Source organism: Mustela putorius, unplaced genomic scaffold (genome assembly GCF_011764305.1).
Source record: "Mustela putorius furo isolate JIRA1106 unplaced genomic scaffold, ASM1176430v1.1 tig00004033_pilon_pilon_pilon, whole genome shotgun sequence".
Lineage (NCBI taxonomy): Eukaryota > Metazoa > Chordata > Mammalia > Carnivora > Mustelidae > Mustela > Mustela putorius.
In genome coordinates, this window is record NW_025422169.1 from 8,528,113 (window position 1) to 8,555,007 (window position 26,895).

The following is a 26,895-nucleotide window of genomic DNA, read 5'->3' on the forward strand; positions in this document are numbered from 1 at the left end:
TATGTCCTTCCTCTTGCTCTGACTTCAGTCTGTTCTCGCTCCTTCAGTCGTGAGTTAGGTTCTTGGTATGAGCTGTATCTTGCTTTTTAACATAACTGTTTTATATAAACTTCTGCATTGCATTGCTTGTGTTGTGTCCTGTAAGTTTTGGGATGTTGCACCTTCATTTGCATTTGTGTCTAAGTATTTTCTGATTCTCCTTGTGGTGATTTAAGAGTGCATTTTATAAATTTCAGAAGTTGTGGGTTTTCTGGTTTTCCTTCTGTTACCAACTCCTAACTTCCTCCTGTTGTGTTTGGAGAAGGTACTTCATACAGTTTCTATCTTTTTTAAACTATTGAGACTTAATCTGTGGCCTGAAATGTGGTCTGTGTTGGAAAGTGACCCCAGCGCTCTTGAGAACAGCGTGTCCCGTTGTGGGTGAAGGTGATCTCTGTCCCCCGCGTCTCTGCTCTATCGGGTTAAGTCCCGTATTTTCTTATTTTTTTATGTGTCTTCTTTCTGGTTGTTCTGACCACTATCGAGAGTGGCTGTTGAAGTCTCTGTTGCTGGAGAAACGTCAACTTCTCCCTTTAGTTTTGTCCATTTTGGCTTCATTTGTCGATGGTACTTCGTCATTGGACTGTGTGTTGCCTGATGCGTGGATGTTCACAATCGTCACATCTCCCTGCTGTGCTGAACCCTGTGTTAATACATGGCGCCCCTGCCCGTCCCGTGCAGTCCCTTCGGAATCTGCGTGTCTGATACTAGTTTAGCAGCCTCTGCTCTCGTTTGGTCACTCGGCGTGGAATGCCGTTATCTGTTCTTTCACTTTCGAGCTATTTCTGTCTTTTGATCTAAAATGAATCTCTTGGGGGCACCTGGGTGGCGCAGTTGGTTGGGGGTCCAGCCCTTGGTTTCGGCTGGGGTCGTGGTCTCCAGGTCATGAACCCCAGCCCCGCACGCGACACAAAGTCTGCTCACGTTTCTGTCTCCCTTCCCCCGCCCCATCCCTGAGGCTTGCTCGCTCGCAAATAAATCAGTCTTTCTACAAAATAAACAAAATGAGTCTCTTGTAGGCAGCATATGGTTGGGTCGTGTATTTTATTCACTTTGCCAGTTTCTGGCTTTGGAGAGTTCATCTGTGTTCGTTACAGCAGCTGCTGGGAAGGAGGCACTGCTCTGGGGCACCGGGGTGACAGTTGATTCAGTGTCCGACTCTTCATTTTGGCTCAGGTCACGATCGCAGGGTCGTGAAATCGAGCCCCGTGTCGGCTCCCCACTCAGCAGGAGGTCGCTGGAGCCTCTGTCTCCCTCCGCTCCTCTCGCTCGCACTCGCTCCAAACCAGTCATCGTTTCTCAGTGAAGGGACGGCGGCCGTCTTGCTCATTAGCTTCTGCGTCTTACACCTTTCCTGTTACTCATTTCCTGCATTGCGTTTTGCTTGTGCTTAGTTGGTCTTTTGTAGTGAAACATTTGGATTCCTTTCTCATTTCCTTTCGTGTATCTCCTACGGGTTTTGTCTTTGAGGTGCCCATGGGGATTGGTTGGGCAACCCGCAGTTGTCACTCTCCAGTTTGGATTGTCCCTGCTTCATTTCAGGGGCACAAAAAATGGTTCCATCTCTGCCTCTCAGTTGCTGCTGTCTCCAAGTTGTGTCTTTACGCACTGTGTGGCCCAAAATATGTAGTAATTATTCTTTTAAATACATTGATCTCTTAGTTATGGGGGGGTGGAATTTAAACCCAAAGTTACAGTAATGGTTTTTTGACTGATAATTGCTTTGTTTTAGCATGTTAGTCTCTTAAATCACGTAGAAAATGCAGGGTAGAGTTATAAAGTATTCTTAGGAATATACTAGCTTTTTAAAGACTTATTTATTGGTCTCAGCGGTGGGGGCAGAGAGGAGGGGCGGGGAGGGCCGAAGGAGAGCCTGTCTTCCTGCTGAGCGCGGAGCCTGCGTGCGGTCCGTCTTACGGCCCTGAGACCGTGCCCCGAGCTGCCGTCACCCGACTAGACACCCAGGTGAGCCAGGATTACGATAACTTTTTTTTTTAAGATTTTATTTATTTATTTGACAAAGAGATATCACAAGCAGATGGAGAGGCAGGCAGAGAGAGAGAGAGAGAGAGAGAGAGGGAAGCACGCTCCCTGCTGAGCAGAGAGCCCGATGCGGGACTCGATCCCAGACCCTGAGATCAGGATCACGATAGCTTTTGTGGTTGCCTCGTACTCACCTTCACTGAGACCCGGATTTATTCAGATGACTTCCAGCTGCATCCGGGGTCTTTGTGTTTCAGCCTGCAGGACTTCCCTGAGCCTTTCCTGGCCGGTCCGAGCGTCGTCAGGGCCCACGACTGTCTCCTTCATGCTCGTGTCTTCATTTTTCCAAAGTTGATTGCCACTGCCCAAGCTTTCTCCTGGAAGCTAAAAACCTTAGCAGGTTCCAGAGCTCAAAATAGTTTCCTCCGTTTCTGCCCACGCAGTTGTTGTCTGGTTGCTCTGGAGACGTCTTCCCAGAACCCTTTCCTTCGCCTGTCAGTGGACTCTGCGGTGCCACACAAATAAAGTGGGTATGAAAGAAAACAGTCTTCAAAAGCCTTTTGAAGACTCACTCGCTTGAGAGAGAGTGTGCACCAGCAGAGAGGGGCGGGCGGGGAGAGGCCGTCTGCAGGAGGCGCCCCGCGGAGCAGAGCTCGGCCTGGGGCTCGATCTGCCGACCCTGAGATCCTGACCTGAGCTGAAATCGGAATCGGTCACTTCACTGACTGGGCCACCCGGGCACCCCTTCAAAAGCCTTTCGGAGTCCAGCTGTCTTCTCAGACCAGGATAAATGGCTTGCCCAGTGCCGCAGGCGGCCCGAGCCTCCCCCCGGTCACCGCCACAGGACAGCACACGCGGATTCTCCGGTTTTCACCGTCTGCAGAGGGGCTGCCACATCACCTCCATTCGGTACAGGCGCTTCTGCTTGAAAGAGCGACCTGTGCGGGTACCTCAGTCATTCCACTCCATGGAAGTCTAAGCACTCGTAATCCTGGGTAGACCAGTAACAAGGCTTTCTCTCAGATTTACAAAAGCTTCCTGTTTTAAAGATGTGTTTATTTTAGAGAGCGAGAGAGTAGGCGCACGGGGGGTGGGGGCAGGGGGAGAGAGAACCTCCGGCAGACTCCCTGCTGAGCGTGGAGCCCTGTTCGGGGTCCATCTCGCGACCCTGAGACCACAACCTGGCGCGAAACCAAGTTAACAACTTCACCGATTGCACCACTCAGGTGCCCCGCAGGTTTGTGGAAGTTCTTACTGAACTTCTGACATTTAATTTGTGTGATGAGTACCAGATTCGAAACACTGTGATGTCATGTAGCGAAAGCCCGTCTGCCTCGAATCCCAAGAGGCGTCAACCCAGCGGAGATCACCTGGTTTACAGTCTTGTCCCTTCTGCCTCTTTGGTTGCCATTGGCACCATGTTTCTTGGGATTGTTCGTTCGGTATCAGCTCTTGGACAAGAATGTCATCAAGTATCCCATCAAATACCCAGAGTGGAGAGAGAAGTCTCCCCATAAACCGTTTTCTCCACCAAGGGCTCTGCGTGACGTCTGGTTCCGCATCAGACCCCTGAGCACAACTTGGCGTTCTGTTCGAGCGCTCTGCCCCTGACTCGTCCGAGGTGTCCTTCGGACTCGGGCGGTTCCTGGTAGCGCCTGCACCAGGTTTGCGCAACGTCGACAAGGATGTGGTGTGGGGGCCCCACGTGGCCCCTGCTGTTCCCCTCAGCTCCGTCACCCTCTGGGCTCCCGCACGGGACGTGTTAGAGCTGTGACGACTCTCCCCTCCCCCGAGTGTGCTCGCTTTCGGGGGGCCGTGCCGCTGACGCTCGCTCGGGTTGGGGACGCTTCCTTTGCCATCAGCCAGTCACATCACACCGCATGGGAAAGTAACCCTTCCCATGAGAAATCCCAACCACGTCCGAGAAACAAGTGCGGATACCCTCAGCCCCCACCTGAGCACGTGTGTTCTCGGTGTCTCAGAGCAGGCCATGAGGGCTTGTGTTTGGGGCTTATGGAAAATGGGTTCTTAATCCAGGCACAATTCTGTCTTCATGAGACCAGACTTTTTCTTCCTGCCTGGGCTGCGGGTCTGTGGTGTCCGCAGGGTCCAAGACGGTGTTGAACTTGGACCTGAGACCTTCAGCCTTCCTGGTGGCTTTTTTCTTCATCTGTGACCTTGCCGCTGTGATGAGATCTGTTCATGCGCACTCACCTGAAGACCCAGAGCCCCGTGTGAGCCCCAGGGCACAGGGAGAGCCCATTCTCTGCTCCCCTTGGGCTCTCCAGGAGCTCACGGCCCTGCCATTAACAGAGTTCTCTCTCAACTTCCCATGGGGTCACCAGGTCGGACACTGTGTTTTATTGTATTTTTTAGTCCGAGCACCTAATACAGAGCCCGATGCAGAGCCTGTCCTTGGTCGGCACAAGCTGTTCGCTGAGCTGAGCTCGAGCTTGGTGCCTGTGCAGAGCGAGGTTCGGGGAGGCTCACTTCAGTGAGAATGTGGGTCCTCTGGGTGATGAGGGTTTTGTTAACTCGCAATCCGTTAGGTGGGAGGTTCAAGGAACGTTTCATAAACCCAGTGTTGTTTCTTCTTTAAGCCAATGTGGCTTTAAGAGCAAACCCAGAGGAGCCGCTCATGTGTTAGATTCTAGAGCAATTCTGTGTCACCTTCTGTGACCTCCGTGCAGCACCCACGATGAGCCCCGCTGGCCGGAGTGTGGACCCTGCTCCCACGTTCACGGCACGAGCGTCCCCCGTCCCGGCTCGTCTTCCCGGCTGCCGGGGCGACTAATGGTGCTTTTCCCAGATGTGGGGCTGGGTCTGCCTGTGTGGGAGGGGGCTCGCTGCCACCTCACACGGCTCAGCCCTGGGGCACGTCGGCTCCAGGGAGCTAAAGACACGTCTGAGACCATGAACTTGGAGAACTTTTCCTTTTCCTCTCAAGTTGGATTGGCCAGTAAGTTTCTGTGAGAAAACTGACTTTATCTGATATGTTTGCCGTATTATGTAATCCCTCATGTGCAGTCTGGCTGGGGGCGCCTTCCTGTCCCCTCCGTCACGCGGGGCAGGGGGAGCGTGGCTGCTGGTGTGAGATTTGTGCGCCTCCCGCCCCCGGCCGTGACCCAGCTCGGGTGTGTGTGACCGTCAGCAAACCGCCTTCTCTGAGCCCGGCTCCCTGATCACAGACCTGGGACGCCCGCCCCTGTGCCCATGGGCCTTGTGGCATGGCAGGCGTGTGCAAGTCAGACGCGGCCCTGGCCCGGAGGGGGGCCTGAGCCCTCGTGCGTCCCCGCTTCCTTGCGGCACTGCGGGACCGCAGGACAAGCCTTGATGTGCTGACCCGCCTCTCGAGGGCCGGACACAGCTCCTTCGGCTGCCGGATTGCCAGGTCCGGGGGCCCCAGAGGAGCCGTGTGTGGGCATTGCAAGCAGGAGGACCGCCGGGAGTGGCCGCCCAGTCCTCCCGCACGGCCGGAGCTGGCTGCCGCCGCGGCCTTCCTGCGCCCACCCGGGGCGCTGGGGGTCGGGCCCGGGCACTGAGGGTGGCCTCGCTGTCTTGCAGATGTCTCACGCAGCCACCAGTGCCTTCTGCCGTTCCATTAAGCTGCAGTGTGAGCTCTACCCCTCTCGAGAAGTGGCCATCTGCCTGGACCCGTACTGCGGACTCGGGTTCGTCCTGTGGTGCCTGTGCAGGTGAGTGAGCCCCGAGCGCCGTCAGTCACGTCCGCGGTGGAGACCGTCTCCCGAGCAGACGGCAGTGGCGGTGGTGGGGGCTACCCCTCCCGAGGGGCGGGCGCGGCTGACTGACGGCTGGGCCACTGTCCGGTCCCGTCAGCCCCGCGCTCGGGAGGAGCAGGCATGTCGCGGTGGCGCCCACGCTCCACAGCGAGGGCTGAGACCCGCACAGACCCCAGGCCTGGCTCCTTCTGGTCGGGGCCGGCGAGGCTTCGGTTCTCTGCCGTGAGCCCCGGTCTGGGGTGTGGACTAAGTCGGTGGGCACGTCAGGCTCCCTCCTGCTTCAGGCACCAACGTGCCATGGGCGGGAGGGACTTCATCTGCAGGAGGGCGGGGGCCTCCCCAGGCCGGCCGGGAGTGGGCTCAGCAGGGTCTGCGGGGACGGGCGCACGGGCGACCACACCGGCATCTCCTCGGACTCTACACACGTGTTCGCTGTAGACATGGAGGGAGCGCGGCGTAGCGCGGAGAACAGGACGGCCTCAGTGACCAGACCGCCTCGTGACGCCAGCAGGTGCGCGCATGGACGGTGGCGTACGTGCGGTCTTCGGGTCGTCCTCGCTGGAGGCATCTGGAAGAACGTGACGGACGCCGTGGGACAGCCAGCGCCGCCGTCCAGCTCCCCAGAGACCCGCCTTCGGACGGTCCCGTTTCGTCTTTCCTGGCAGTTTTCTCTGCCCCCGTGTTCCGTGCGGCACTTTCAAGCAGCTGCGAACAACGCGATGTCCCCATAAGCCGCTGAGTGTGCACACGGTCTCATGACCGTGCCTCCGTGTGGGTGTGACAGCGAGATGCTGCCGCTGAGCGTGGCCACCACCTTGCTTCCCCGTGGTCTCTCACAGCTTCTCTCAGGCTCTGCGGGGCGCCTCGGAAAGCAGTTGTTCCTACGCGTTCATACTATGTCAGAGTACCAAGTAGGATTAAAACTCAGTCCTGTGTCTTTGAAAAAACCATTTTTGAAAAAAAAAAAACGAATTTTTGCAATTCGTTCTAATTAGAACAATTAAAGTTTTGAGAGGGCAGATTCAGTTAAATTATTTAGTGATTGTTGCCTCACTGCACAAGGCATCGTATCGCGGGTCCGTTTTCTAGGGCAGTAGTTCAGAGTACAGCATTCCAGCAGCAGGCCAGGTGACAAGGATGCCTGTCCGGAGCCACCCACTTTAGAGGGGACCGTGTGTCCCTTGGCAAAGGTGCCGGTGGATGGAGAGCTTTCCCGCCCCAGGGCTTGCCGTGCCTAACCCTCGTGAGGTCCCCGGAGAGACCGCCTGGAGGCGGGGACCTGACGGCTTGACATGTGGGAGCAGGGCCACGCTGGGGCTCAGGGCAGTGGCTGTGAGGAGCCCGCAGCTGACGGGCATCTTCCCTGCAAACTCGCTCCGACGTCCCGACAGTGTCCGCAGCAGTAGGATGAGCGCACGTAAGAACTGGACACTGCTTCCTTCTGGAGTCCCTGCAGAAGCAGACCCAGACAAACTGGCCGACAAGCCCGACCTGGGAGCATCTCCCCAGGAGAGCAGAGGATGCCCCGTGCCCGTCTGTGCCGTGGACACTGCTGTCCTCTCTGATGAGCACGCATTCCCTCGGGAAGTGGCCGGTGCAGGGCCGGTGCACGGAATGCTCAAGGTGAACCGGCATGTCCTTTTGTGCGAGGAAGCCCGCGTGCTGGAGGGTGACGTGTCCTTTGGAGGGGCTCCCGCTGGTCCAATTGGGAACATTTCAGCATCAAAATGAAAGATTAAAGGAGATAACACTTGGAATAAAATAGGAAATTTTCTCACTGTTCAGACAGATGAGCAAACTGAAAGCTTGGTTGATAGAGTGGACTTCTAGAAAACAGAAAGATGGGGGCACAACCTTCACAGCAGAGACACGGGGCCTTTGGGCATCACCCAGAGAGCTGCGGTGAGGGAAACAGCCTCACGTCCAGGGTCCTCCTGACAAAGACCTTCCCTGAACCACTGAGCCCAGAGAGCTTCAGGCCCGGCTGAGGGATGCCGACGGCTGCTGTCTGTGACCACAACCGCCAGGGTCAGCGTCACGGGAGCCCTGAGGACCCCGGCGGGCAGGCGGATGGCGTCTGCCTACGAGTCTCCGAAAGGTCTCCTTTCTCTGTAAAAGTCACTGTCAGGACAGCCGGCAAAGAAGTCCGAGGCTTCGGGGAAGAAATGTATCCGTTTCCCGATTTTGACATCTTCGTTGGTCATAAGGAGAAAAATAAACTTGCTTCCTGGAAACACCTGCAGACGTATTTGGGGCTGATGGCATCTTAGGTCAGCGTCCCCCCTCAGGTGATTCCTAGGGGGAAAAAGTTATTTCTACTTAGAAGTTTTCTGTAACTTTGCAATGGTTTCAACAATTCTAAAAAGTTTAATACAAACGGTTTTTTGTGTCTTCATCCTAAAGTTTCCTTCACTCATAAAATAGAGGATTATTTCTCTGAGAATCATGATAAAACAATTGTTTCAAAACACTCTTAATGATCTTAAGTATATATTTAAAAAAATTTTTTTGAAGATTTTATTTATTTATTTGACAGACAGAGACCACAAGCAGGCAGAGAGACAGACAGAGAGGAGGAAGCAGGCTCCCTGATGAGCAGAGAGCCCGATGCAGGGCTCGATCCCAGGACCCTGAGATCATGACCTGAGCCGAAGGCAGAGGCTTAACCCACTGAGCCACCCAGGCGTCCCAAGATCAAATCTATCTTAAAAAGGATTTCCAATCATTGATAATCATGGGTTAGAAGTTTTAATATTGTTAAAATGGAAATTCTCTACAAATAAATCTAGAGATTTTGTGTAATTCCTGTCAAAAATATCAACAGGACTTTTTGGGTTTTGGGTTTTTTTTTTTGAAGAAGTGGACAACTTTTTTCTAAAGTTTAAAAAAATGCACAATATCTAGAACCATCTTGGAGTAGAGTCACAAAGTTGGAAAACTCAGACTTCCCAATTCCAGCACCTACTGCAGTACCCGGTCCGGGGCAGGCTGGCGCGGATGTTGCAGGAAGGCAGATGCAGGAACAACGGCCCGTGAAACAGAATTGGAGGTCACGACGCTGGGCCTCCTCTGGAAGTCTAGGCTGTTGGCGGGAAGGTGAAATAGTGAAACCCCAGTTCGGCACGTTCTTAAGTTGAACTCAGTATGTCCCAGCGGTTCTCCTAGACGTCCGCCGAAGAGAAGGGAAAACATTCAAAGCTGTGGTGTGTGAAATGCCCCAGTGGCCTTCATAAAAACAAGACAGAAAGAGAAAGGCGCAGTGCACAGGTCCGCCCGCCGGTGAGGGGATGTTGGTTCATGTCCACACGGTGCGATGCTGCTGTCATGTGGCTAAGCCTCGGAAACAGCCGAGAAGAGAAAGACGCCAGACTCGGAAGACCACACATTCCATGATTGTATCGCTGACACCGTTGATAGGAAGTGTCTGGGACAGGCCACTCTACGGGGACGGGGAGTGGAGCCGCGGGGCTGGGGGCGAAGCAGGCCGGGGCCCATGGGGGCTGGGAACATTCTGGAACTGTGTTGCAGTGAGGACGCAACTCTACAGATGGAGAAAACCTTCCAGTCCCGCACCTCATACGGCGAGGGATTCATGGTGCGCCCGTGGTGCCTCAGTAAGACTCTTTGAAACAAGAGAACAGCCTGTCATCGGGGTCAGTGACGCGCACCTGCGGACGGTGCCCGCCCACGGCAGGGTGACGGTGTTGTGACGAGCCAGTGCCTGTGCCCAGGTTCTGATGGTTGGTTTTCTCAGCTTAATAAGCTGAAATCACCAAATGACGGGTGTGAAATTTTATGTGTCAAAACGTCTTTTTCCTCCTAGTCAGCCATGTTTTCCTTTTTTTAAATAGACGATTTTTCAGAGCAGTTTGAGGTTCGCAGCAAAACTGAGTAGAAGTTGCAGAGCTTTCCCGCAGACCTCCCACGGCCACGCACGCACCACCTCCCCCGTCATCAGCATCTCCTGCCCGGGTGGGACTTCTTTATTTATTTATTTTTTTTAAGAATCTAGGATCCTAGTTGATGCGTTGTCGTGACCAGAGTCTGACGTACGTCAGGGTTCACTCTACAGAGAGCTCAGAGACGGACTGGTCTGTGGCCCAGGAGCAAAGTCCATGCAGCAGAGCCAAGGTCATCTCTTCAGCAAGGGGCACGGGGACAACGGTGTGTCTGTGTGCCAGAAAAGTGGGTCTTAGACCCACAGAATGTGCCAGTGGGTCAAAAAAAGGTACAGACTTTACCGTCTTCACAAGAATTCGCTCAGAGCGGATCTTAGACCTGAATGTGAAACATGAAACCATTCATCTCCTCGAGGGAAAAACCCAGATGACTTGGGCCACGGTGGTGACTTCTTAGACATGACACCAAAAGCCCGTGACCTTTGATAAGATGGACTTCATGCAAATGACAGTTCGCCATCAGGAGAACCAAGAGGCGAGCCACAGATGTGGACAAAATACTCCTCCATGTCTCCTTAATCACCTTGTTCTGTCCAAGGTTTGCATCTAGACGAGACTCGCTCTGGTTACAGGAATTCTCAGGGACTCCTCGTCCTCAGTACAAGCAGCCTGCTGCCCGGTAGGTTTGCCCTGTCTGAGGAGGTGTTTGTGGCCGGTGCCCAGAGATTGGTACTGGTGAGTCAGGGAACCAGTGCGTCGACCTTGGCTGGGCTGAGCAAGGGAAGGGCGCGTCGGAAGTGGTTCCGTCTGTCCTCTGTTGCCGACACTTGTTAACTTGGCTCCTAACGTCGAGTCCCATCCGGTTGGTGGGAATGAGGAGAGAGGTGCACCCAAACTGATTTTCCCAAGTGTGTTTACTCTTCCCCAGCCTCGAACTCTGCATGGGGTCCCCAGCCCTCTCGTGGGGGACGGCTGTGACCCGGCAGATCGCTCGTCCTGACGCTTGTTCTCAGAAGGCTAATCTGGCTGTTCTGCACTTTGCTTCCTGCATTTTGGATCTCCTTACATAGAACCTACAAAATAAAACCCTGGGAACAATACAGAGATACGTTGTCATCGGTAAGAGGAATGTCGTGGTCAGGTTCTACCCGCACTTTGACGCCCTCAGCTGAGGGGCTCGGACGTCCTGAAGGTGTGGGCATGAGCACTGGAAGCGCCAGTACCCACAACCGCGTGAATCTGAGCTGCCGTAAAAACCATGCAGGGAGACCTGGTTGGGTGTACTGTCGACCCGGCTCGTGGACAGGTTGAGTAACCTCTGCCCCAGCACTGCGGAGAAGCGGCCGCGTGCTCCCCGCTGGGAAGGAGTGTGACGTGCGGGCTTGTCTGCCTTGTGCGGGAGCCATGCTTGATCCCTAGGATCGTTCTTGTGCGTTTAGCGGAAGAAGATTTTCTGTTGTGCTTGGTTCTTTCTCCTTCATGTTGGCGTTAACATGTCCACCACCAGGCAAGCCTCTCCTTCAGAGGAACAGCGCGTGTGTGCTGCGCCTGGACGCTCGGCAGGGGACAGACTGGGAGGCTCTGCCCAGGGCTGCAGAACAAATGCCGGCCTCCACCAGCCAGGCCACAGGGGTTGCCCCGTGTGTATATCCAGTTCCCAGGGGCTGCCTGCCGCCGGGGAGAGAGCGTTGTGTCTTACAGCCCTGGGGAAAACGTCCGCACAAACGCTCCTTGGGACCTCTGGGCATACGGGGCGGTGGCGTCCATTGGCCCCAAGACACAGGGGCGCAGCTAGGGAGATGCCTGGTTTGTTTCAGACTCCACGTGTATGATTCTCGGAAGGTTACTTCGAAAATAACATGGTATGCCTCAAAAGTGAGACTGTGGATAGGACACGCCAGCTTCCCACACCTGACGGAAATTGCTTTTCGAGAGCCTTGGCTCTGGACAGAAGGACGTCTGCATCAATTTGTTTCCACAAGCCACGTCGCTGGGTGTTCCTGGCGGTGGTTGCCGCGGCAGCTGTAGGAACCGGGGCGGGGCTTCCCGACGCAGAAAGATGCGTGGTCGTGCTGTTTGGGCTCCTGAGTAACCTTAGTAGAAAGTGAGCTTCAGTGATTAGAAATGATTAGAAATTAATGAGTTCATTTCTGCGAGACAGACGTTGCAAAAAAGCTGACAGAATGTCGAGTGCTACAGTCATGGGCACGGTCTTCCCTGGTTTGCCACACTGACCCCAAGGGTGACTTCCTGCCCCGTCCCGGAGGCGGGTGCCGCTCTGGGTGAGCATGCGGCCCACAGAACGTCTATAGTGGCAGGATTGCAGAGGACATGTGGAAGTCGGGCTGTCCTGACCCTCTCCAGGTGTCTGAGAACCGCCTTGTGTCCTCGGATCTCGGCACATTTCCTCCCAGCTCGACCTGGAACTGCCTCTGACTCTGTTCTGGGCTGTGGGCAGCCCTTTAAACAGAGTGTCTGTCCCCAGATTTCCTTTCTCAGAAGGATCCAGGAAGATCCAGACACCCTCGTGAGTGAACTCCCCCCCCCCCCCCCCCCCCCGTGAGTGACCCAGCACCCTTCTTCGAGTCACACGGTTCCCTCCCGCACTGGCTCACCGTCTGGAGTGCGCGCGGCCGCTCAGCAGCGGGGCCTGAGCGCTCACCAGCTGGTGGGGTTTGTGGTCTTGCTGGGAAGTGAAGGACCCGGTGCTGCAGGGGAGGAGTTGTGTGTGTGAGGGAGTGACGTCCTTGACAGAAGCCTCGGAAAGCTGTCGGGACCTGGCGTTAACCGTGGAAAGGTGTGGGGGGCGAGGAAGGGGCCACACCTGCGAGGGTGAGCAGGTCACAGGTCAAGGTGGGGTGAGGGTCCAGCTGGCCGCTGGCTGGTGGCCCCTGAGCCCTCATGTGGCATCAGAGCCAGGTCCTTCTGGAAGGGGCCTCTGAGCATAGCAATGGACCAAGGCACTTCCCAAAGCAAAAACAGGGTCTTGGACGGGTCTTCACTGCAAGTACTGAGAGCCTCCGAGATCTGCTGAAGGTCTTGTCCCTCACTCGGCCAGCACCCCGAGGGGGTTGGGAGGAAGTGGTGGGACCCGGGTGCTCGGCTCAGGGTGTAGAGTTCCCTCTAAATGCCCTTCTCAACTTAGCATCCGTTCCTCCCTGGAGGAAGTACCCGGCTTCGAAGGAGAAATTGGTTTACTTGGGACTTTCTGTTACTCACTCAACCAACAGTGGCCGTCGACTCTGCTTTGAGAGAGGCCTGTGTGTGTTTCCTACCAGGTTTCCTGCTGCTTCCTCTGCTGTCCCTTCATGGGCGACCAGACTAATCAACCTTCCCGGCTTAGACATTAACTTGAGTTAAGCAGAAGAGCGGGCCGTGCAGGATTATGAGGTCTTATCCCAAGGTGCTTTCTGAATTGTAGTTTCCAACAGGCAGGGCTTTAAGATTCCTCCATCTGTAATGCAGCAAAAGCCAACTGTTTAAAAAAAAAAAAGAAAGGAAGAAAAGAAAAGAGACAGGATGCCCGGCTGGCTCAGCAGAGTGCGTGACCCTTCCTCGCGGGGCCGTGAGGTCAAGCCCCGTGCCGGGCATAGAGATCACAAGTGTGGACAAAAGACTTCATTCGACCTCCCTCCAAAGAAAACATACATTCTTATAAAAGCAACCTGCGTTCCCTGCATTTTGCAAGCCTCGGGGTCTAGAGGGTTCAGGTGAGCTCCCCAAAAGGCGGTCACTGAACGGGGACTCCTGTAGTCCTCTCGTGCCTCGACAGAACCTTTGTGACGCACTTTGTGTTATATTTGCAAAGCCGAGGGGCCGTGGCGGGGTCCCCCTGCCCCCCGCGAGCGGACAACAGGCGCGTCACAGTTGCGGCCTCACACGCTCCCGTGTCTCCCTCACGAGCTCCCGTGTCTCCCTGCAGTGTGTACTCCGGGCACCAGTCCATTCTCATTCCGCCTTCTGAGCTGGAGACCAGCCCTGCCCTGTGGCTTCTCGCCGTGAGCCAGTACAAAGTCCGGGATACCTTCTGCTCCTATTCAGTGATGGAACTTTGCACCAAGGGGCTGGGCTCACAGACGGAGTCCCTCAAGGTAAGCCGCCCGTCCCAGGCCTCAGAGTGCCTTGGGGAGCATGTCCGAGCGTCCTGGGGCGGCACCGTGTCCCGGGCCGTGGGAAGGGCTCCTGAAGCAAAATAAACGCTCACAAAAACCCAACTGTAATCCGCTGTCCCCTGAAACTCCCCAAACCGACTCCACGTGAAAACTTGGTCTTCTAAGGTGAATAACTTCCCACGGCCCCGAAGGCTATAGGCCAGGCTGTGCACTCCACACCCTCGGTGTCTGTGATGCCATCAGTTCTGCCGCAAAGGCCCCAAACTGCTTTTCCTTCTGTGGGTGAAGTTGGTTTTATTCTGATGCTGGTGTTCAAGCCGGAGGGTTGAACTTAGCCACTCGTTTTTGTTTCCCTGGAAGACCCTGCGTCCGAACCAGAATAGTAGCGTTTCCCTCCGTACAAGTCAGTAGCGTTGGAAAGACGCATTTTCGTGCTGAGGTAGTCGTCACCCGTGTAAAGAGGGGGTGGTCACACGACCCGGGTCGATTTACACTCCAGCGGCTGCTCACTGTCTGTACGCCCAGAGGGACATCTTCGTGTATGCACAGGTGACATTTGTGTGTCCGTGTGTAGGCACATGCGTCATCTATGCACAAGTAAAGCATTACGTTTTTCTCCCGAATTTTGTTTTCTTGTTTGGACCTGATGCAGTGAGCTTGAACAAGAAAACACGGCACAATAATGTTGATACTAAGTTACATAAACAAATGTATAATTGCTTGAAATTATTAATGTGTATAGGAAAATAGACTTATAAGACATGATTATTTCCGCTTATATTATTTTATAAAATGATTATGTATTTCCAAGCCCTTGACGTACTGATTGACTGAACCGTACGGCCGGCTTTTGAGCTAGAAGGCCCTGCTGTTAGGGAAGAGGAACTGTAAGTTGCAGAGAAGTCCCGTGCCCTTTCCACGTCCCTACACGTGATCCGTTTCGGAGCCAGGGTTTGGATCTCTGGCTCCAGGAGCTCTGCCTCGAGACCTGGGCCGCACGGCCTCCCCGAAGACACACGTGCGTCCCTCAAGCACCGGAGTCACCCAGCTGGAGTGTTTTCTGTGTGACTCCGTGCGTGTGAGATCAGATCTGTGCAGGAACCTCTGGGGCCAGAGTGCTGCGCCCCCCGAGCTAGGGCCCCCTGCAGCGTGCAGGAGGCTGAGTCCCGGCCCTGAGCCCAGGCTGCAGAGCAGGGCCCGGGGCGGGGGAGGGGGTGTGGGGTCCAGCCTGTGGCGGTCGTCCTTCTGCGGCTCCTGTTCCGCTGGAGACTCGCTCGCCACCCGCCTCCCTCCCCCACCCCTGCAGGCCCCAGCCCCAGAACCCCGTGCTCAGCTCCCCGAGGTCCTCCTCTGAGCCCTGCCGCCATGCTCCGTCGACGGGCTGCGGTGCCGACCCGAGCTGAGCTCAGTCCGCGCAGTCGTCAGGTGGAACGGGCCTGAGCGTCGTGGCACTTACCGGAGCGCTGTGTTTGCGACATGGTGCAGACACGCTCCTTTTCCGCTCTGTATCGGGAATGGGTTTTCTCATCTCTGTCCGGGCTGTGCTCACAGGCGTGTCTTGCTTCCCAGAATGCTTTCCTGTCATCATTTCGTCCAGGTCTGCGTCTCCCTGTGTCCTCGTGCCGCACCTTCTGTTCTTAAACACGGCCGGGCCGGGCCGGGACAGTGGAGCGACAGGGACACGCAGAGCCCCCGGAGTGATGTCCGTGTTGCGTGTATCCACCGGGTAAGGAGGCCCCACCCCGGGGCCCCGGAAGGCTGACCTCTCACTGCCGTCACTTGCAGGCACGAGGACTGGACCTGTCGCGCGTGCGGACCTGTGTGGTGGTGGCCGAGGAGCGGCCTCGGATAGCGCTCACGCAGTCCTTCTCGAAGCTCTTCAAAGACCTGGGTCTGCACCCGCGGGCCGTGAGCACCTCCTTCGGCTGCAGAGTGAACCTGGCCATCTGCTTGCAGGTGGGTTTCCTCGGGGCCCGGCACTGCTCCCGCCGGAGAGTGACGTTGAGGTGCAGGTGCTCCGCACAGGGTCGTTTCCGCGGCTGACGCTTGGCCAGTGTGGAAGATACCTTGTAGCCTGATGCGTGTGGCGGGTGCACACTTGTTTGGTTGCTTGTGTTTTCTTTGTCTTTCTTTTTTTCTTTTTCTTTTCTCTGTCTGCATTTGTGAGTGGCCGTTACTCAGAGCTAGCATTCCGAGCTCTCACTTTGTCCTGAAACGTTTTCACGTCGGTCCCATGAGTAGAGGTTGGCCCAGACCCCTGAAGTCAGGTGTTTTAGAAAGAGTGTGTGGGAGACAAACGCTTCGTTGTGGCAACAATGCTGCGTCCTGGAGGAGGAGTGCCCAGCACCATGGGCAGGTCCGGGGGTGTGCAGCCGTGACGGCTTCTAGGAGTGGCCCTGGCAGTTCCCAGCTGCGTTTCCAGGGCGCAGGCGTGAGGCAGCCCCCGCGGGTCCCCTGCAGGAACCGTGGCTGGAGAGCGCATGTTCGTTTGTCTCCTCCATGAGCCACTTGCCACCGTCCTCCTGTTCCTTTCTTCCTTCAGCCCTTACCACGGGCACTCTGTGCCGACCACCAGCCAGGGCCGGGGCGGGCCGCCAGCGAGGGGGAACGGGGCATGCCCACGTGCCCTTCCCACAGCCCCCCCGCTGCAGGCAGTCCTGGGCACGGCTGCAGACTTCGGTCCTCTGACACACGGGCAGGGTAGGAGTGCCACTCCCCCGGGGGCCGGAACGGAGCTCAGCTCGGTCGCCTCCCGGTCTCCGTGCCGCCCACCCACTGTCCCCCAGTTCCTGCTCGCAGCTCCCCCAGGGCTGACCATGGAACGCTCCCGGGCAGCCCCATACCCACCAGCGCCCCGGTGCGGGGACGCCTCCGCAGACGGTGGCTGAGGACCGGCTCTTCCCATGTGACCCAGCAGATGAGGTCACCCCAGAAACACTGGCTACAGAAGGCATTTTGTTGGGTTTTTATTTTGATTTTTTGAATTTCCTACTACATCCAAAGTGGCGCGGCTGTCCTGGCCCATGGCGCGGTTTTCAAACCTTGGCAGCATCTTTAACCATTTGTGTACGATTTACATTTTCTCACACCAGTTTGCTTTATTCTCCACTCATTTTCAGCCAATTTTCCTTTTTACTGGACGGCTAGCATTGGAAACTAGCTGCAAGTGTCAATGTGTCCGAGGGTAGAGATGAGGGGCACCAGGACGGGGCCGTGCAGTCCCCCAGCCACGGCCACCCTGCTCAGGGCGAGGGTGCGTCAGGAGGACCTCACGTTCTGGCTTCGAGGAGGCAACAGAGCTTGTGTGCTGTGCTAGATGCAGCAGCCCACAGTCCCACACCGCAGGGTCCCTGTAGCTCCCGGGGACACCGCAGGCATAAGGTAGCCTTGTGTCAGCCGAGTCAGATTTTCCTCTGAAACTCCCTCACACTCCGTGAGGTGGAAGCGGACATACAGTTTTCAGTGAGCGAGTAAAACACTCCTCGTAAGAACCAGTCGGAGGGTGCAGAGTGACTGGGACACAGTGGGTCACAGAAGGCCTCCGCAGCGGGCAGCGGGGCACCAAGGTCCCCCCAGGAAGCCGGAGGGCAGGGGCAGAGGCCTGGAGGCAGAGCTGGTCAGTGGAGACATTAGTTTTCTTATAATTGTTCCAAAAATTAGAGCGTGTGAGATGCCAGCAGGAAGCAGCAGAGCCCGCGGTCTGAGCAGAGACCGTGTCGTGCTCCCTGCTGTGCTTCTAGGCAGCCTGACCCACAGGAAGTGCCTAAGGAGGTTTGTGAAGTATTCTGAAACTGAATTTTTATGAATGGGTCGGCAAATAAGGGAAAGCCTAATGGTTCAGAATTTCTTACAGATTGATTTTTTTTTATAAAGGAGTATTTTAGAAAAGAAATCAGAAAATACAGATCAGCCCACAAATAAATGATAGACCTGTAACTCCATCCACCCAGAAATAATCACCATTAATCCCTTGATGTAAAAATATCAGAAACACAAGAAGCTACAATGTTCAGTCCCAGACTCCGAACCAAAATGTTTAGAGGCATCGGGAAGTTGAGTCTTTCCTTCGTGGCAGAGCTAACAGGGTTCCGGACACACGTGCGGTCCGGGCTGGGCATCCTTGTATTCCGTCCACGTGCTGCTTGCCCGGAGGACCGTTCGTGCCGGCCACCGAGCAGGCCTGCGGTGTGAGCGCGGTTCTCCGGAGCCGCCGCGTTCGGAGAAGGGAAGCGTCTCCATGTACACGAGACCTGTCCTCACCTGAGTGTGGGTGGCCCATGGGCCCCTTATGGGGGCTCCCTGGTCTTTGGGGGATGGCTGACTTACCGGCGGCAGGCAGTGGACACTGTGCAGTAAACGCACCCACTGCATGAGACTTCGGTGTTCCGTGGAGGTGAGTTAGGGGTTCATTTTCCTCAGCCGGGTTCCCACGGGGGAACATGTCCTCGCCCTGCCCCGAGCATCCCTCCTGGTTGTGCGGTCTCCATCCACGGATCATCCTGCCGCGCGGGATCTTGGGCGCTGCTGCGCTCTTGTACCGTGACTTCCGCGGCTCTCAGGCTCAGGCGCAGCCCGCCACCCTCTCGCGGCCGGTGCGGCTCCTCGTCCCACGTCCCTGAGTCCCGGGGCTGGTGGCATTTTCCATGCTCCGGCTTCCCCTGGTGCCTCATCCCCCACGGCACGTTTCCGCCGCCGCTTCTGTCGTGTCTGCAGACGCGCGAGGCCACTCAGGGAAGGACACCCAGAGAGTCGGGCACCGGGGAAGGACAGCGCCTCCCGGCTCCGTCGGCCTCGTGGACGTGCCGCTGCGCGAGTCCTTTAGCTGCGGGACAAGGCACGTCGGAGAAACCAGACACACTTTTTTGTTGAAGTCCAGCGTCCTGAGTGACGTGCGCCCGCGGCAGCAACGACCGTCCTGCCCAGCGAGCCGACGGTTGAGTCCCCACCGGCTCACGGCCGTGGCATCACGTCGCTCCTCCTGCCAGCAGGCGTCTGGGGTTCGCTGCTCACTGTTGGCTCAGACGGCCAGGCTGGGTCCTGCACTCGAGAAAGAAGACATTTACCCTCAAAACAGAAGCTTCTCTGAAAGGAGACTGATCTGGGACCACGTCTGGTTGGCGACACGGTCACCACGGCTCCTGGGGGGCGAGTGGGTGTTCTGAGATGGGAGACACTGAGCCTCAGAGCAGCTCAGAGGACATGCCCCAGTGGCCAGGCAGTGAGCAGACACGGAATCGTGGACCACATCTTCAAAGCAGAGACCACCATGTCCGCAGAGGAGCCCATCTGCTTCCTAGCACTTTCCTCTTACATTTTAGATCAAATCTGCCATTTCATACGACCCACACCAGCAACCCAAAGACGTGTGTCTCTGTGGGTGGGGGAGATTGGGGGCGTCCGCCCCTCCATGGCCATGGCTGTGGGTGGGCAGCGTGCCGGAAGGCGTCAGACAGCTCAGAGCAGTGATGGCTGCTTGCTTGTGCTGCTGCGTGAAACCGGGTTTAAGAGAAAATCCTGAGAAATGACAAATGTTTTGTTGTTAAATATACAAGTGGGCAAGTATAAAAAATCTAAATAGGAGACCATCATAAAAATAGAAAATTGGGAGACTCACAATTTCTGTGCTGCCGCTGACTCAGCTGTTCTGTCTGAGAAACGAGTGAGTTATTTATTCCCTTCTCGCTCTGAGCAGGAGTCACCACGTCCATTACCCCAGCACGGCCCCCTGGAGGTCGATGGCGTAGCTCTGTGGCAAAAGAATGAGCCAAAATGGAGCGTGGCTGACTTGAATTGTACACGAAATACTGTACATAGACTTAAGCGAGGAAGAAATGTAGATGGATGTGCCATTTTTTATGCTTAGAAATGACATTTCCCAGAATCTTTAATCATAAAAATGACTTTAAAACAATTTAGATTTGTTGAGTCTATGACAAAAGTGGACATTAGGTCAAGTTATGACTTCTGAGTTTAATTAACTTTAACATAAATTTCCCTTAGTGCTGTTAGGAAGTGTCACGTACATATTAACTTCTGTTGAGAAAGTCGTCGCCTAAAACCACAGTTCCTCTTTCCAGAAGCGTAAGCCGAAAGGTCTTCGGTTGTACTCAACTAAGAAATTGAGCTTTCTGTGACAGAACAGGGAGCCCCTCCTCACCAGCAGAAAGAAGGAGGGAAGGTGGGGTCTTCTCTTTTCCAAAACTCGTAGGTCACCTTAGCAGAAGCTTTGATCCTTATATTTGGAAAAAAGCAATGATTAATTCATCTGGGAGGAAATCTTATTCTAAGTACCTGCGTGGAGTTCAGTCAACAGTGACACTGCGGCCAGCCTTCGTCTTAAAGCTCCCACAATGAAAGAGGAGTGCGGCCGCCCTGATCATGAGAAGTGATGTCACTGACGGTCGGGAAGAAAAAACCAGGAAGCGCAGACGCTGATAAAAATCTCAAGTAATTCTCAGAAGAAAATTGGTAGTTTTAACACTTTCGTGAATTTGAACTCGGTGCATCTCCTCCCCCCACTGCTTTTAGGTGAGGAGGACTGTAAATGAGGTGTCGTGGGCTTACGTGCTCGCAGGAGTGCGTCCCACTCAGCCGAAGCCCACACCCCTTTCCTGCTGACCCGCCTTGTCCCGGGAGTGAGAAGGAGCATGGGCCTCCCGTTACCCGGTGCCCCTGTCCGCGCTGAGTGCAGATCCCTTACCCCGTGCCCTGGGTAGCTCTCCGGGGCCTCCGGAGCAGGGACCCAACATAGGACCACCTGCCCAGGAGCAGCCTCGCCAGCGGTCCTGGTCCCGGGCCCCACGAGGGGCATGCGCCACAGACGGTGGGAGCAAGCCCGCTTCCCGGGGCCACGGACGGCTGCGGGGGCCCTGGTGACCTTGGTTCCCAGCGCGCGTGCGGGCGGCCAGGTCAGCGGGGGCAGGAGGCACTTAGCATCGGTTACTGTGCAGCTCCAAACACAGAGGTCCCCAAGTACAGAAAGGGGGTTCAGGTGCTTGGTGACCAAAAAGGGGCGATGGGCGACGACCTCAGCTCATCTCTTTGGCCGCCCACATCAACGCACACTCTGCCGTTCTCACACGCCGACCTGCGCATGCCGCCACAAAAAATCCTGTCCTAACACAGCTTTTACTGTCAGAAGTGGTAGCACACCGGCTCCCTCCGGAAGGGACGGACCCAGACTCTGCTGCTGCTGCAGGTGCTTCTGGGTGGTGGGTGGTCCCTCTGCCGGCTGCGGACGCGGCCGTAAAGGTCACCGCCATGGACGGATGGGCTCTGTGAACTGGGACGAAAGGAGAGAAGCGAGGGCATGTTCTTGCTCCCCGGTGTACGGCGTTTCGGGGGGTGTGCTGAGCACCGGGGCTGCCCCCGTGAGCAGAGACTTGGCGCTGTGTCGGCTGGCTACTGGGCACGTCTTCCCGTCTGGACGGTCTGCAGCTTTGGGAATGACAGGAAGAGCTTAGGTCCTAGGAGACGGCGGTGAGCTGGGCCCCGAGGCTGAGCACCACGGGCCTCACGGGCAGGGGTTCACTTGGGCTGGCTCGTGACCCGCTGCAGGGATGTCCTGGGTTTCAGTCTGGGCCTCGCACAAAGAACGCGGGCATCCGAGCTTCTCGTTGGCGAGCAGCGCTCGGGAACGTGGCTTCCTTGCTCCATGGCCTGCTTGCCTTCCCCGTCCCCTGCCCGGGGGCCCTCAGCAGCAGCGCTCTGTCCGCGCGGGCTACACGGGCAGCCTGGACTTGTAGTCGCCACCCCTTCTGTGCGTGACTCGGCGCCGCTGATGGAGCGCAGAGCAGAGCCGGCCGTGCGTGGCGAGCAGCCATGGCCGTGTTTCTTGGGAGCTGCAGAAAGAGGCAGCCTCCGCTTCTGCACGTGGTCTGTTGGCCTTTGTGAAGGCCCATTACTGATCCGATGTGTCGTACGTGGCACGGACTGCCACGGTCAGATCCGGCGCACGGGCTGGGTCGTCGCCGCGTTTTTGGCTCCCGCAGACCCAGTAATTCATCTCAGACCCTCATTTCCATGACCCTCTGTAGCCACAGCCGCTGCTGATACTGATTTCTGGGTCAGTTGGGACGCGGAAGACCAGTAGCAGAAGCCAGCTCTGTTCGGTGTCAGCAAAGAGTGCATTTATTGGTGACAGACCCTGGACTCGGGTTGTTCCTTTGGCCTCAGAAGTCATAAGAGCCTGTTGTTCCAGCCCTAAGCATGAAAGCGATCTGGTGAACACCCGAGTCACAGGTTTTAAGAGCCGTCAGCGCTGGACAGGAGCAGAAGTCTCCGTGAACTGAAGTCCCTGTCGAGAAAAGACACCCCTGCTTCCCCCCGGCAGAGGGGCGGCAGGAGGAACTTGGCGCGGAGACCAGCTGATCCTTGAGCAGCGGACACAGCACTGTGCGGCGGTGCGTGAGAATCCCAGGGAGCCCCGCTCCGCCATTCTGCCCCGGCCAGGGGTGCGTGTGCAGAAGCCGGCAGCAGCAGAGAGCCGCGAGAATCGTCTGAGGTTCGTCAGGCCTCTAGTGAACGCAAGGTCACAGGCGTCTGAAGCCTCTGGGGCGCCTGAGTATCCATGCCCCCTCCAAGGGACAGTGGGCCCCCAGCGGGTGGGAGGCAGGGCTCAGAGGACGGAGCAGGGAGCAGGAACGCTGCAAGGCCTCCTGGAGACAACCCCTTTGCACTCCAGACGCAGAGGTGGGACAACAGGGCTGAGCACGTGTGTCTCAGCCCCCCGGGCCTTTCCCAAGTGCAGCCTTCGGGCCTCCAGAGGTTGGGCATTGCCTGCAGGAGGGAGAGAGCTGGAGAGAAGAGAAAACCACCTTGTCAGGCAAAGAACGGGTGTCCAGAGCCACAAAGCCAGCCCGGACCGGCATGTCAGTGGAGCTGTGCGGGGGCCCAGAGCCGGAGAAGGCTCTGCCCTTGCTGGGAGCGCGCGCTGTTTCCTGCAGTCTCTTTGGTGTTTGCCTCCCAGGAAAGCCCTGAAGGACGCAGAGGGAAAGGAAATGTAACTACGCGGCGCAAGAAGAACGTGCGACAGTGTGTGGAGCAGACGTGCCGGAGTCCCCGGAGACCTCGAGATAACCAGGACGCGTGCATTGAAGAGGAACGCGCCCTGCACGGCGGGGCACGATATCGTGGAAACATAAAAACTACACCAAATAACCAAATGGAAATGCTGGAAATGAAAGCTGCGGACGTAGAAACGAGATTCCTGGTGGCTCCGGTAGCAGACCCGATGCAGGGGGAGAGGCCCGGTGAACTTCCGGCCCCGCACAGGAAAGAAGGAAAGAACGTCCAGTGGAACAGTCGGGGTCTCTGGGGCGACAGCAGGTTGTCTGTCCCACGTGCAGCAGGAGCCCGGAAGCGGACGCTGCGGGGCCTGGGACAGAGAACCGTTTGAAGACATGACGACGAGGACCCGTGAGAGGTATCCGCCTACAGACCCAACATCTCTGTGAGCTCCGACCGCATAGGTAAAAACCAACCTCGTTGAATCGTTATCACAGCGCTGAGGGCCAGGTGCGAGGTGGCCTCCAGCAGCGGGGGAAGAATAGAGACACAGTGCACAGTAGCAATGACGGGAACGACCGAGGCCGGAACACGCTGGGCTGGTCCGGGCTATGCGCAGAGAACGGCTCACCCAGCAGCAGTACCGCTCGGGAGGACACGGCAGGTGTGTGCAGACGCAGCGGCACGGCGAGCCTCCTTCAGCAGCACACGGCTGCAGGGAAGGCTGCTCGGGCCAGAGAGGCAGGCACACGAGGCAGGTCAGATCTGTAGCGAGAAGCATCGAATGCTAGAAAAGGTAAATACGAGGAAACACTGGAGAATTTTTTTACCCGTGTATGGCTCTGAGCATATTTTAAATTTCTTCAAAGGCGATTAAGTATTAAAAGCAAAAAAGGTCAATCGAGGCATTTGTAGCCTGAGTAGCACTTGCACGAGAGTGTGGCGGGAACATGCTGCTCCGCGTTCCGGAAGCACATCACGTCACGGTGGACTGTGGAAATGCCGCACTTTTCCGACTCTGCATCAGCCTCTGAGAAATGGGTCAGTTGAGATAAGTGCCGTACTCGGAATAGTCCGTTTGCGGGGGAAGAAAGGAACAACAACAAACCGCCGATCACATCAACAATTACATTAAAAGTAATTTAACTAAACAGGCAATTAAAAGGCAGAGATCGTCAGGCTAGAAAGATTGAACTGCATGTAGTTACGAGAAACCTTAACTCCGAGGGTACGGACAGGTTGAAAGTAAGCACAGAGTCCGCGGAGGAGGACGGGTGTGCCGTGTTCCTGATGGACGCGTGCGATGTGAGAGCCTCGGGAAGGGAAGGTGTGCGTCACATGCCGACTAAAGTGTTGGTTCACCCGCGAAACAAAAATCCTAAATGCACCTGAAAGGGGCTTCAAAATACGTGAAGCAAAACTGACAGAATTCAAAAGGAAAAAAGAAATTCATAGTCGTCGTTAGAGACTGTAACATCTCTCTCCCAGTAATTGATAAATTGAGGAAAATATCAGCATAGGGAAAATTTTAACAACACTGTGGCCTAACTTGAGGTAACTGATGTTAAGGAGAGACACTGATGTGGGCTGGTCGTGTCCCTGCAGAATTCATACGCTCCAGCCTCGACCCCACTGTAACGGGAGACATGGCACCCATGAAAGCGAAACAACGGTTAAAAGGGTCCTAGAGGTGGGGACCTGATCTGATAGGACCGATGTCCTTACAAGAAGAAGGAGGAAAGCAGGGCTGCACTCTGCCTGCACACACGCTGAGGAAGAGCCATGGGAACACACAGCAGGAGGGCAGCGGTCAGCAAGCCCCGGAGAGAGCACTCACCTGACGCCAGCTGGGCTGGCTCCTTGGGCCCAGACTTCCAGCTTCTGGAGCTGTGAAGAAATAAATCCCCGTAAAGATGCGCAGTCTGTGGTATCTTGTGACGGCAGCCCAGGCTGACTCAGACACCAACAGGTGTCGCGCTGTTCTTGTCAGACATGGAAAACTCCCCAAGAAAGACTATAAAACAGTTTTCAAGGAATATTAAATGACCACAGTCACACTGTATATTCTCTGTGATGTAATTAAATTAGTAATAACAGGAAGATGGCCAGAAAAATTCCTAAATACTTGGAAATGAAACAACACACTTCTGATTACACATGAATAAAAAAGGAAATCATGAGGAAGATGAGAACATACTTGAAGAGGATTGTTAATGAAAACACAGCATGTCAGATTTTGTTGGTTGCACCTAACCTAGGGCTCAGCAGTAAATGTTTGTATTAGAAAGAGGAGAGTATAAAATCTCTTTCAACTTCCACTTCAGAAAAATCTAGGAAAAAGCAAAAAACTCAAGCTCAGAGTTGGAGAAGATAAAAATAAATGTGGAAATGAGTTAAATAGAACAAAGACAAAGAGAAAACAGTATAGTGAAAAGTTGACTCTTTACAAAAACTTAGCAAGTTTGGTAAACTGCTGGCAATACCCATCACTAGTCCGAGACGAGAGGGAGGCTGAAGATAGCATGTGCTGGCAGGGGATGAGGTGCTTTTTGCGGCCACAGGCATCACTGTTGGGGATGTGGGACAGCCCCGCGACTTCGGGGAACAGTTTGTGAGTTTCCTGTACTGTTGAACGTGACTTGCCTGTGACCCAGCAGTTCTGTCCTGGGGGTTCACCCCGGAGAAGTGAAGTTGTTCTTCCTCCCAGGGGCCGCACACAAATGTGCCCGGAAGATACGTTCATGATTACCAAGAACTGCAAACAGCTGCACGTCCAGCACCCGAGAGCAGGCGGGCAGGCTGTGCTCTGCTCATGCAGCAGCTTGCTCTCCTGCCGTGGGAGGGACAGACCGCTCCTGCAGGGAACGGCACGACTGGACCTCAGAGCAGTCTTCCGGGTGAGGGAAGCCAGACACAGAGGTCTGCACACCCTACGAGTTTATTTATGATTTCCTGGATAAGACAAAACTGTAGGTACAACAGTCAGATCAGTGTTGCCCGGTGCTGAGGGCCAGGGGAGGGAATTGACTGCCAAGAGGCAGGAGGGGCCTTTTGGGTGGTAAAGGTTTTCTGTGTCCTGATTGTGACGGTGGTTCCGTGACTACACATTGTCAAAGTCTATCAACCTGTCAACTTACGGATGAGCGTTATTGCGTGCAGGTCACCTAAATACATCTGAGAGAGGAGTGATGGAGGGAGGGCAAGTTCACATGTAATAGGGCTGGGGTCTTCTGTTGGCCAGGACGGAGTAGCAGGGACCAGATTCATCCTCTTTGCTAAACAAATAAAGAATGGTCAAATACATGAAGCATGACCCGGGATGTCAGGTCACAAGGAAGGAAGAGCCCTGAGAGAAGCAAGCTTGGCCGTGTGATTTCTCTAGGTCACCGCAGCCCAGTGAGCTCTTTGAGTGCAGGACATGGAGCGGAGTCTGAGGAGACAAAAGGTGGCTGCAGTCCTCAGAGACGGAGGCTGTAGAGGAAAGAGACTCAGCTCTGGGGATCCCCGGAGAGCCCCTCAGGCGCTGTAGAGCGTGCTCGGCGAGTCATCTTAAGAACACAGTCAGCATCCGTTCGTGTCGGAAAACCACTCAGAGCCCCACAGAGAACCAGCCAAAAGGGCTGGAGTGAATATGGCTTGTTCCCAGCAGCCAGGCTGGAAATCTCCGAATTCATGAGGCATTGCTGAGGGCTCATCTCACAGATATTAAAAGCAAGACCTGGGAAGAAAAGATTTTTCCAAATAATTTAGCGTGGAGCAAAGGTCAAGAATATTTACAGGAATATAAAAATATCCGGCACCCGGCAAGTCAAAATGTCCAACGTACTATCAGAAATTACCAGACATACCACCCATCCACAATGAGGAGAAATGTGAGTAAGTGAGAACTGAGCTAAACTGATACGGATGTCGAATTTATAGACAAGGATACTGGAAGAGTTCTTTGAACTGGATTCCAGAGAGTCGAAACGTTAATGTTAAAGAGGGGAAAAGACAAACTGAACTTCTAGAAACGAAAACTACAGTATTTGTGATGAAAAACACGATGATGGAATTGATGAACTTGAAGACATGGCAGCAGGAACTTTACAAATAAAACAAAGAAAAGAATGTTAG

At 55.3% G+C, this 26,895-nt stretch overlaps 1 protein-coding gene across 5 annotated transcripts in view; it reads left to right on the forward strand.

The window, feature by feature from the left end:
* The window catches only part of DIP2C (disco interacting protein 2 homolog C), a 345,440-nt gene that overhangs the window by 285,144 nt on the left and 33,401 nt on the right, over positions 1-26,895 (forward strand). For 3 of the 5 annotated variants that reach the window (XM_045072331.1, XM_045072332.1, XM_045072333.1), the window contains 3 exons: positions 5,587-5,717; positions 13,584-13,752; positions 15,559-15,729. In XM_045072331.1, the coding sequence (XP_044928266.1) occupies positions 5,587-5,717; positions 13,584-13,752; positions 15,559-15,729 (471 nt within the window). Of the gene's footprint in view, positions 1-5,586; positions 5,718-6,200; positions 6,238-6,273; positions 8,243-13,583; positions 13,753-15,558; positions 15,730-26,895 lie in introns of those variants that run through there. The other 2 variants (XM_045072334.1, XM_045072335.1) reach the window with 2 other exon arrangements.